The sequence below is a fragment of the Zalophus californianus genome, chromosome 14 (genome assembly GCF_009762305.2).
Source record: "Zalophus californianus isolate mZalCal1 chromosome 14, mZalCal1.pri.v2, whole genome shotgun sequence".
Lineage (NCBI taxonomy): Eukaryota > Metazoa > Chordata > Mammalia > Carnivora > Otariidae > Zalophus > Zalophus californianus.
In genome coordinates, this window is record NC_045608.1 from 56,066,698 (window position 1) to 56,079,133 (window position 12,436).

A 12,436-nucleotide genomic window follows, 5' to 3' on the forward strand; every position below is an offset into this window, starting at 1 on the left:
AGCCCGTTGGATAAGAGTGATGCATACAGAGGAATGAAGGCCTTTCAAGCTTCCCAGCACCATCCAGCAACTAAGATTCAGTGGCCTTCCCTTAGTGGTCTGCCAAGCTGTGTTCCTGGGAACCTGCTGGATCAGCCCAGAGCCAGTGAGCTGAGCAATGAAGGGACACCCAGAGGGTGCCGTCCTATAGCCTGGCTCCCAGAATCTTGGGGCTCTGGCAAACACTAAGAAGAAACCAAAGACAGTTGGGAAGACAGGAATGGAAGGATGGCCACTCCCACATAACCACCCCTGTGACCCATGAGGACTAAATCAAGGAGACTTTGTTGACATTTTGTTGATGTTACCAGCAGCCGCTCATTTATTTTTTCATTCAACAAATATGGACCAAGGCTAGCTGCATGCCAAGCATTATTCTAGACCATGGAGGGGGGGCGGTGGAGAAGGATGATTATATTCCTTAGTGTTGCTCAACATCGCTCGGCATCAGGGAAATCCAAATCAAAACCTCAATGAGATACCACCTCACACCAGTCAGAATGGCTAGAATTAACAAGTCAGGAAACGACAGATGTTGGCGGGGATGTGGAGAAAGGGGAACCCTCCTACACTGTTGGTGGGAATGCAAGCTGGTGCAGCCACTCTGGAAAACAGTATGGAGGTTCCTCAAAAAGTTGAAAATAGAGCTACCCAACGACCCAGCAATTGCACTACTGGGTATTTACCCCAAAGATACAAATGTAGGGATCCGAAGGGGTACGTGCCCCCCGATGTTTATAGCAGCAATGTCCACAATAGCCAAACTGTGGAAAGAGCCAAGATGTCCATCGACAGATGAATGGATAAAGAAGAAGTGGTATATATATACAATGGAATATTATGCAGCCATCAAAAGGAATGAAATCTTGCCATTTGCAATGACATGGATGGAACTGGAGGGTGTTATGCTGAGTGCAGTAAGTCAATCAGAGAAAGGCATGTATCATATGACCTCACTGATAGGAGGAATTCTTAAACTCAGGAAACAAACTGAGGGTTGCTGGAGTGGTGGGGGGTGGGAGGGATGGGGTGGCTGGGTGATAGACATTGGGGAGGGTATGTGCTATGGTGAGTGCTGCGAATTGTTTAAGACTGATGAATCACAGACCTGTACCTCTGAAACAAATAATACATTATATGTTAAAAAAAAAAAAAAGAAGATAGTAGGAAGGGTAAAATGAAGGGGGGGAAATCGGAGGGGGAGACGAACCATGAGAGACTATGGACTCTGAGAAACAAACTGAGGGTTCTAGAGGGGAGGGGGGTGGGGTATGGGTTAGCCTGGTGCTGGGTATTAAAGAGGGCACATACTGAAAGGAGCACTGGGTGTTATACGCAAACAATGAATCATGGAACACTACATCAAAAACTGATGATGTAATATATGGTGATTAACATAACAATAAAAAATTAAAAAAAAAAAACTGCAGAAACAGACAGAACCTGTCTGTGGAACTTACACTGCTTCTAGTTTGTAGATTCTCTACAACAATTAAGGACAATAATCGACAGGACTTTCTTACTGATTGTGAAAGATTTAGCAAGAGTACAATGCATGAATTAAATCATGTACTATCTGTGCACACATTCTTCAATGATTTTATACTTCTGACTGCTTATAATTTAAAGACATATAAAACGTGACACTAAAATATTAAAATATTTTGTGTGTAAAAAAAAAAAAAACTGATGATATAATGTATGGTGATTAACATAACATAATAAAATTTTTAAAAAAGAATACAGTAAAAAAATATTCCTTAGTGTTCAAATTTAGTATTAGAATAACCTCAAGTTTAGAATCTAATGATATGTTCTATTTATTATAAAGCTCCTGGTTTTGTGACTATCAAATAGTAGATACAGTCTAAAATTTTGCTGTATCAGCTTATATCTAGCCTGTAAGTCCCCTGGGCAAACTGTCATTTTCTGAAGAAAAAAAAAATTACTTATAAGTGTGGTGGTTAAAGAAATCAAATATATCTGTAGCTATTGAAATAAATTAGCTATTTCTATTTTTATTTATTTTTTTAAGATTTTATTTATTTATTTGACACAGAAAGAGAGATAGTGAGAGAGAGCACAAGCAGAGGGAGCGGCAGGCAGAGGGAGAAGCAGGCTCCCCACTGAACAAGGAGGCTGATGTGGGACTCGATCCCTAGCCCCCTGGGATCATGACCTGAGCCAAAGGCAGATGTTTAACTGACTGAGCTATCCAGGTGCCCCAAATTAGCTATTTTTAATCATTCATGGTGTTGGGCTAGGACTTCTGCTTTACCTCCTTTTTTGTCAGGAATTGTAAAGTTCTGTTCATTCCAGGTGAGGAGAGCACAGCACAAGAGATGTTAAATGGCTTCTCCTGAATAAACACCAGATCAAATCATATAATTGAGAACTCAACTTCTAACTTCCAAATATTAGCCAAATGCCATGGTAAACAGAGAGCCTGCTACAAAGCTAATAATGTATCAGCCCTGAGTAGCTTAGCTTCTCAAAAATAATAAACTCCAGTGTAAGATCAAGTCTGATGCATTTTAATTTCCAAATTCAACACTGCTGAATAGGACCGTGATATTATATCGTAGAGAAGGATAGGTTGAGGAAGAGTTATTTGACCACACAGAATCAGAATCTGTTTTGAACATGGTCATCATCAACATTTTCTTCTCATTTGTTATCCTGAAAGTGTTCAACCAGTGATACACGGGGACTTGGTTAGAATCAGTGCTTGAGCCTGTGTTTCCCAGAAAGCAGACTCCACAGCAAGGCTTTTGCAGAAGCCGCTCCTTTGCTGTTCCAGAGCGGAAGTCGAACAAGGGAGGAAAGCCAACAGACAGTGCAGGAACTTCTAAGGAACGTTCTGAAAGGCTCCAGAACTTTCCACCCAGGGGACACAAGGAGGAAGTCCTAATCTAGCTGCTCTGTCCTGCACTGGCCAAGGGTGGCCTCCAAGCATTAATCCCCCCGCACGTCTGGGTTGCCGTTGTGTGGGTGCTAGGTAGATTCCAGGCGTTAGTGCCAGGGCATCGGAGGTTTGAAGCAAGAGCCTGCAGCCAAGTGCTGTCTGGTGGTGGCTGTGCTGAGCTGGGCAAAGTCTACACCATGCTGGTCACTCCCGCAGGGGCTAGAGAAAGGGGTGGAGCCAAGATTTTGAAAAGGTACAAAACAGGGGTCTGAAACATTGCCTCCTGTGTACCTTGGTTCCTGTGTTAGACATTTCCTCATCCGTGTTTTCTACGGCCTTTTAAAAAAAATTTTTTTTTTACAGAAGATACACTTCTCATATTCTTAACCTCATGTAAGATACCTGCAGATAATCTGCAGAGTAGCCCTCTAGAACCCCAAACACTAACCTAGCTCCCAAACCATTTTCCTACGCACTAGGAAACTGAGTCATAACGATTTTCTGAATGGGTGAATGAAATACATTTTCAATGTCTAATACCATTTTTTTTACTCTTATTGCAGAAGGACAATTAATTATACACAAATGGTACAGGGTGAGTGCAGAAAAAAGTGACCCTTGCCCGTGACTGCTCCTTACCTGCTCTACAGGGGCCCTGTGTACTTGGTCGGTCCGTGTTCATCATGACCAGACTGGCACCTGGTGCGGCGCCCCTGAGAGCAACAACTGGAAAGAAAAAGGGGAAGGCAGTTGCTCATGGTTGCCAGCTGTGGATGTTCTTTCTCTTGAAATGTCGCCTCTGGCGTCTAGGATTCTGGCCATCTGCTCAAGTCATAGTGTGTAAGGAATAATGGAAGTCCTGTGGGAAACCATGCTCCATGAGTCTATTGAGCTTTCCTGAAACACTGAGGTAAAGGGAAAGAAAGCTTCTAGAGATTATAGGTAGTGACTGGCAAGCAGTAGGCACTCTACCCTGTTCCATTCACTGAGCACTGGTGAGCATCCAATTTGAACAAGGCATATGCAAGTAGCTGTGAGGACCACAAAGATGAACAAGACATAGTACACGTCTTCAAGTTCGTTATAATTTACTGCTGTGGTTCTTAAACCTTTCTCCTCGTGCATCTTTGGGAGAATCTGATGAAAGTCACAGATCCTTTCCCTCCAAACACACATGACCCTAACCATAAAATTTAGTTCATCATTTCAGAGACCCTCCTCTCCTCTGAAGTTCAGTCAAGGGTTTATCAAAAAAAAAAAAAAAAGTGGAAGGAACAATGTGACCATTAGTAACTGTGAGAAATGCAGAGTGTCATAAATGATCTGATATAGGAAGTTGTCTGGGAGCAACAAACAGGAGAGCGTAAATCCATGTGAAGTTATCAGGGCTTCCTCAGGCACACATGAGTGTAATACCTTGAAAGACAGTCACCTGAAGAGTGTACCTGATGAAGAGTATAATATGTCAGTGCAAGAAAGCCAAACACATATTCTGGAATTATAAGAAGCCCAATGTGGCTGGGGCATAAGATTCTTGGAAAAAGCTGGAGGTGAATAAGAGATGAGGTTAAAGATTGGGAGACTGGACCGGTGCCTGGGTGGCTCAGTCAGTTAAGCTTCCGACTCTTGGTTTCAGCCCTGGTCATGATCTCATGGGTTGTGAATTCGAGCTCCAAGTCAAGCCCCAACTCTAGTCTACACTCAGCAGGGAGTCTGCTTGAAGATTCTCTCCCTCTGCCCCTCCCCCCACTTGCTCTCGCGATCTCACTCTCTCAAATAAATAAATAAATCTTTATAAATAAATAAATAAGATTGGGAGACTGGAGTCCAAACATTGGTTTTCAAGCTTAAAAGCTTGGGTTTTACTCAATAGGTAATGGAGAATGGCATGGCCAGAGCTGGGACTTATACCATTTCTTAGGACAGATGAAAGAGGGCAGAAACTGCAGAGGAGTAAGAAGGCTTACTGTAAAAATCTATGTAGCAGACAGTAAAAACCCAAACTAGAGCACTAGAATGTAGGGAATGCTAAAGACATATTGAAGAAACCTACACAAACTGTCTAGTGAAGGCTAAAATGACTATCCAGAGGGAAGATAAAACACTAGATCCTCTTGCTTCTGAAACTATTAAATATATTCTGAGCAAAGTTAAACACTGGCAGTGAGAAATTAGTTATTGTTCAGATCTTTCTTTTCATTTACCTTCTCTTATTATTTTTACAATCATTGGTACAATACTTTGGAAAATAATAGGCTTAATAAATGCTTGTTCAATTGAATTTAGTTAAATTTAATTTATGGTATGACAGCTATTGAGCCAACAATTACTATACCTCATTTTGAATAATGATGCTGGTCTACAAACACAATTTAAGGAAAACTGAATACTTTTTCCTAATGGGCAATAGATGTACTGCCTGGGCCTCTGAGGATTGGCATGATATCCTATTTGATTTTATACCCAAAATATGTTGTAGACCTTTTCCTGAAGCTCTATTCCATCAGGCACCTTACCCAGGAAATTAAAGTGAAACTAAAATGTCATCTTTGTAAGCTATGATGCTTCTCTCCAAGGATCCTTAGCACAGAGAACAGTCTTGGTGATAAAGGTATATACTGTGGGAGCAAGGGAGTGTTGACTTTGGAAGCATAAAATAATTTGGTGAGCTACTCAGATGTTGTTTCAATTCATATTTTGAAAGATATAGCTCATGGCTCATGAATGGAAATCAAATACAAAAACTGCATTTTATTAACATTTTCTTTCCCAATTCAGTATTGGTCAATGTGGCTAATATCTTCAGTGTAATCACATCAAAATGCGTTTGTTGACCCTGGCAAAGCATACCAATTAACTGAATTTCTCTTCCCTAAGAGCTTTTTAAACATGGTTTTGTCATGATTAAAGGCCTGAATAAGGGCATAAAAATAAATTATTTATTTGAGAAAATCTTAACAACTGGCCAATTTGCCTGTGGCTTTCTTGACCACAATCCTTGTTCCCAGGATTCTTGTGATACCTTTTAAATAAATTCCTCTAGCTCAAATGAGCATCAATTTCCTGTTCTTATCTCTCGCCTCTTTAAGTCATGCTCCATAGCCGTGGTTCTCAAACATCGTTGCTTTTCAAGATGACCTAAGGAGCAGCAGAAACCGGGGATGCCCTGGCCAAACTCCAGACCTGTGGAATCAGAGGCCACAGTTTGAGACCCGCTCACTGCTCCAAAGAACACTTCTTACATATATATAATACCTGAGATTGCCTGGATTGAAGACAAACTATTGAGGCTTTGTCTACTTTCATTTATTTATGAATACAAACTGTTAGGTATTAATGTCCAAAATTTACACTAGTATCATTTTTAAGATTCTAAGTACTACTTTTAAGAATACATGTTTATATTTGATATGGTTAATGTTAACCAATTAATTTTATTATACAAACCGTTGCTTTATCTAGTATATTAGTAACAAATGTATGCAGTAATATAGATGAGGAAACCCCACTTCCTATGCCTGTGCCTAATAGCAGGTGCTTATGATGAAAGCTTGATGGGTATTTAGTGAAGTGTGCACAGTGCCATCTAGTGGTATGTAGTCATCACTGCACAACCTAAATGTCTTCATTTTCTAAAGTGATCTGATGGCTCAAGAGTAAACAACATGTTTATACAACTGTCAGACTTTTAAAACAGACTTCCTAATAGCTTCCTTATGACTCTCAACTTAGCACATTTCTTAGCGTTCCTATTTCATTAAGCAAAAGGCTTGTGATCCCCTTTCAATAATAATTAATGGATATTAAATGCTTCTTATGCACTAAGCACAGTGTGAAGTGCTTTATATGGATTATCTCATTTGATCCCCACAATAACCCTGCAGTGGAGCAACTGTTTTTTGTTGTTTTTGTGGCGCAACTATTATTGTCCCCATTTTACAGATGTGGAAACTGAAACTTAAGGACGTTAAGTGACTTGCTCAAGGTCAGTAGGAGAAGTTGGTCGAACCTACTGTCCAGGAACTTGCACAATTCTGCACTGTGATCTGCACCTCCCAGAGTAGTTCCCAATGAAATAAAATTTCCAAGAAGTCTCTGTGAAAGAGGGCCTTCCCCACCAGGTCTCTAATGATCAAATATGGCAAAATCGATTCAAACTCCACTAACTCAGAATTTATGACAGTTAGACTGAATAGTATCTGCTTTTGTGGCTGGGATATAGTTTAAGCTTCTTTCGTATTGCCTATATAGTATATGCTCAAAATGATATGTTAATTAGGTTATTGAATTTGAGGGGACTGTGCTAAAACTTAGGTTTGGAGTAACAGATCTTGGAAATTAGTAAGAGGACAGTGTGGCTGTAGATCAGAAGGTGTTTAATTATTTTGACACTAACAGCTATCATTTGTTGAGCACCGATGGGCCAAACTCTGTGGTCAGCACTTGTCTATCCTTTTTCTCTTTTCTCCTCATTACAACTCTCTCTGGATATTATTCATCTCCTCATTTCTAAAAAGGAAATAATAAAATGTATAGAGGAGAAATAACTTGCCCACAGTTTTACAGTTATTAGGAGAGCCAGGAGTGAAACCTCAATCTTTGTGATTACAAACTCTGCCTTTGCCACTTTTGGAAGAGAGGTGTGGATAATGTGCATGATTACGGTTTTTCTGTGTACTGCCACCCCTCTTCAAAAATATCATTTTCTCGGGGCACCTGGGTGGCTCTGTCGTTTGACTCTTGGGTTTGTCTCACGTCATGATCTCAGGGTCACGAGATCCAGCCGTGTTGGGCTCCACGCTCAGTGGGGAGTCTGCTAGAGGTTCTCTCTGTCCCTCTCCCTCTGCCTCTCCTCCCCACTTCTCTAAAATAAATAAACGAATCTTAAAAAAAAAAAAAATACCACCCACTCTGCTGGGACCACAGCAGCAGGCTCCAGCCACTTCCGCCATGCACGCTTGTCCATATGCATTACTCTCTTCCCTTAGAGTCTGAAATGACATTTTTAAGCTGCATTTCTGAGCATGTCACTCTATTTAAAACCCATGTCTTCATACTTTCAGCATAAAGACCAAAAGACTTGCCAGAGCTATAGTGCTTCTCCAGCCTTATCTTGTTCCTCTGGCCTCTTCACAAACCATCTCATAATCCCATTTTGTACCTAGCACCCTGTCTGTCACGGTAGGTCATCATTTCTGATTATCTGTGTGATTGAGAATCATGTCTCTATCCCCACCTGACTGTTCGTTCTCTGAGGCAGGAACATCTTTGCATTCTGCACCCAGACATATCCCCAAAGGACTAGATCCGGAGAATCTATAGATCAAGCATAAAGGAAATAAATACAGGAACCCCAGTTCCCACAGAAATTAACTTAATTCCTCAAGAAATTAAATAAATAAATAAACAAACAAACTTATAGATGCCATCTCCTTGGGAGTACCTTGGTTGCCAAATTGAAAAACTGAATGAATAGCATTAAGAAACAATTAATTTCCTTGTTCTGTGATCTCCAGAGAAGGTAATAAATTTGCAATCACATAAATCTGAATTTATCCAAATCTAATAAACATTTAAGTATTTCAGTTGGAAAGTGATTTGTATTCTTCTGTCCCAAATCAGAGATATGCTAGAAAGTTGTGGGTTTGGTTGTTGTTGTTTTTTACATGATTCACATTGTTCGTTTGTTCAAGTGTAATGTACTGTCTCAGTGTATCAGGCATTCCCACTTTTGACTTCGTGATGTTTTCCCATTTAAGGAACACCATCCCTGCTTTGTAGATGAGGAAAGTAAAGCTCCAAGTCTTTGAGGCTAAGAGGGCGTGCACTTGGAGGAGGAGGGCCATATTTGGATGTAGGTCTTCGGACTTCAAGTCCAGTGTCCTTTGGGGCTCCCAAGTCCAGAAGTTCAATAGATGTTAGTTTTGTTTTTTAAATATAGTGTTAGAAATGAACAAAGAGGTAGGAAACTAAAACTTGAGAGTTGGTAGCAAAGCATAGATGGAGTACCCATTTCTCAGGAACTGAAATGTGAGTATGTATTCCACTGAGAAAGACAACAGATTTGTTTTCAAATGCAAAGGTGTCATGAAAAGTGAACCCTAAAGTGAACCTTTGGTGAAGTTGTAGAGAAACTGGGATTTTCATACACTGTTGATGTGGATGGCAAATAGTACAACTATGTTGGAAAACACTTGGGAAGTTCCTCAAAAATTAAGCGTACACCAACCATACAACCTAGCCACTTCATTTCCAAGTATTTACCAACAGAAATGGAAGCATATGTCTATACAGATATTTGTACAAGATTGTTCATAGCAACTTCACTTGTGCTCACCTAAAACTGAAACAACCAAAGTATCATCAACAAGTGAGTTGGTAACTAAATTGTGATATACCCACACGATGTATATTGTTCAACAATGTAAAGTAATAAACTATGGATGCATGCTACAACATGGATGAGTCTCAAGATAACTATACCAAGTAAAAGAATCCAGACCAAAAAAAAAAAAAAAAAAAAGAGTACGTACTTTATAATTCCATCATAAAATTCTAGAAAAGCATCTTGGAAAGTATATCTGTGGTTGCCTGGGATGAGGAGTGGGGTGGATTAAAAGGAGCCAGAGAAAACTTTTGGGGCTGATGGAGACGTTCACTGTCTTGATTGTGGTGATGGTTTCTGCGATATTATAACAAGACCTCAGCACAAACAGGGAAGAAAGAGAAATGAAGTTCCTGACTATCCTAGTGAAAGTAACCATGACTTAAGTTTTGGGAGCTACTCAACAATATAAGCCAAAACACTGTTTGTTCTTGACCAGGTTAAGTGGTCTGTGACCAAGTTCTGCTGCTGCCTTCTAGAGATTACTTTTCCTTTTTCCCCTGCCTCTCTTCCTGCCTTCCTTAACTTTCCCTTCTTTATTTCAAACCTTATACTACGAAAAGTATATAAATGAATGAAAATAGTTTAAATAAGTACAGGTTTGATATCTTTTCAAACACTAGAACTTGAGTGTTGGTTTTCTCTTCCTTTTAAGGGGTCAGTGTGCACAATGGGAAAATGCTTTCAAGCCAGACAGACTTGTTAATTTTAATCACAAGTGCTATATACTTCAAAGTTGCTAAGAAACTAGATCTTAAATGTTCTCACCACAGAAAAAGAAATGATAATTATGGGACATGACATGCTAGCTAATGCTATGGTGGTAATCACATTGCAATATAGAAATGTATCAGATCAACATGTTGTACACCTTACACTTACGCTTACATGATGTTATATGGCAATTATAGCTCAATATTTTTTAAAAGTCAGAGAGACATGAATTTGAATGCCAGTTTTGCCATTGACTGGCCTTGGACCTTGGCATTTGTCAGTTAACTTCCCTGGTCCTCAGTTTCTCACATGTAACATAAAGACAGTAGCTGTATTTCAAGGGTCATTTTGAAGATTGGCAATAACTATCTACTGTGGTTTCAGGAAATAATTTTTTTGCTATTATACATTGCACATCAAGTCTTTGAGATCAGGCACTGTCTATGTACATTTACGTATGTCAACCTCTACAGGAGTTGAACACATATTGAAGGCTGTGAGGGGCCTTGACAAAACAAGACAGATGGTACATGTAAAATAATGAACTTACCTGTCCCTGCATTTGGGCTGATGTGTTCCCTCTGCTTTAATTGTGTGTAGTGCACCTGGTGGACATTTGGAATGTCATAGAAGCATTGCGGGAAAATGCTCTGAACAACCTGGACCCGAACATAGAACTCAGTGTGGCCCGCTTGGAGGCTGTGCTATCCACCATTTTCTACCAGCTCAACAAACGGATGCCAACCACTCACCAAATCCAAGTGGAGCAGTCCATCAGCCTCCTGCTTAACTTCCTGCTGGCAGCCTTTGATCCGTAAGCTCCCTCTGAATATCGGTTCCTCTCCACATGTTTGGTCTCTCCTTCCTCTTGTCCTTCTTGGTCTTTCTTCCAAATAATTTTCTGCAAGTAACCAACCACCTCTTCTTTTCTTGATCAGATACTTATCTTAATAAAGTCGCTCTGTGTTTAATGTCAATTTAAAATGCTATGAAAAAAAAAAAACTAGGGAGTAAAATAGTGCCATAGGAAGTTGAGGACAATTGTATTTTCTACGCTGACCTTTATTTAACTCATCCATGCTTCCTAGAAGCTCTGGTTGTCTGAACGTGTTGCATGATGGCATGCCTATGGAGCAGTCTAATGAAGCATAAGGTGGGAGGATGTTTTTAACTCTCTTCTTTACAGATTGTCTAAGACAGTGTTTCTGAGGTGTCATAACAAGACCCTAGAGCAAACAGAGAGAGATTGACAAGGGTTTCTTGACCAGCCTAGTGAAAGTAGCCATGACTTGCATTAAGCGGATCCGTCAATAACGTGCCACATAAAACAATGTGATGCCGTCCACACACGACAATTGAACCTCAGCCTCATTATCTTATAATTTCCTCTCATAAAATCAGAGAATTTCAGAGCTGGATGAAATATTAAAGACTGTTCTTCCAAATCTCTCATTTTACAGATGAAGGACCTGAAGCTCAAAGAGACTGTCACTTGTCCAGTGTCTCTCAACGGGTTAGTGGCAGAGTAGGGATTTAGGTACTCAGCTAAGATTTCTTCTCCAAGGCATATGTGGCTGTCTTGTGAAGTGTAAAAACTTCCCCAAATTACTTTATCAGCCTGAGATTTCAAAAGGTCTCTTGCTGATAGCCTCTAGTCTAGATATAGTATCAACACCTCCACTTTCACTACTGGTTTTGAATATTGGAAAGGAAAATTGCTAACTTGACCTTTCAGCAATCGCATTTCAAGACTCTCAAAAGATTTTGCTTAGTCTCATTGTCTGGCCAATGCTTGGGAATATTTAAGCCCAGCCCTGGAGATGTTCCAGCCAGGCTAATGTTATTATGCCACTCACAATAGTCATCAGCTGTCACTTTACAACCTAGAGTGCTAACAGAATTATTCGTGCTCGGTTTGATCAGTGTAGATTACTGTCTCGGGATGTTTATATTTTGAGTAATTCTCGAGCTGAAATAAACAGTTCTGAAACAAGCAGTCCAGCTTGATAGATCCCATGCTTAGCTTGTGCATACTTGAGAACTGATGTACTGCTTTGGCCTATAACCGAGTGGCAGGCAGGTGGAGGAGACTATGGTTCCACATGACAGGTGACAGAATGGAACCAAGCTATAGAACTGCTATAATGGCATTTCCATCCTGCCCCCTTGACAAGAGCATGGAAGCTTCCAGACTTGCCCCTAGTGTCTTCAGGGCACTTATTTGTTATAAGTGGAACAATGGAAAATATAAAAAGAGAAATATAATTCTTGCCTAATCTTAGAGCATTCCTGGAGGATTCATAAGGGCTCAAATTTAAAAAATAATTTGTATCCACTCCATAAATATAGAAATGGGGCCAGATTAACAATAAGGAAGGGGGATTTTGTGAAAT

The 12,436-nt window shown here is 40.1% G+C and overlaps 1 protein-coding gene across 36 annotated transcripts in view; it reads left to right on the forward strand.

The window, feature by feature from the left end:
• Positions 1 to 12,436, forward strand: part of DTNA (dystrobrevin alpha) — a 340,156-nt gene that overhangs the window by 236,446 nt on the left and 91,274 nt on the right. For 35 of the 36 annotated variants that reach the window (XR_003516895.1, XM_027575980.2, XM_027575982.2 and 32 more), the window contains one exon: positions 10,644 to 10,857. Coding sequence is in view for 34 of the 36 variants with exons in the window: in XM_027575980.2 (XP_027431781.1) it covers positions 10,644 to 10,857 (214 nt within the window). In the remaining 2 variants the exon portion in view is untranslated. Of the gene's footprint in view, positions 1 to 10,643; positions 10,858 to 12,436 lie in introns of those variants that run through there. The other variant, XM_027576008.2, reaches the window with a different exon arrangement.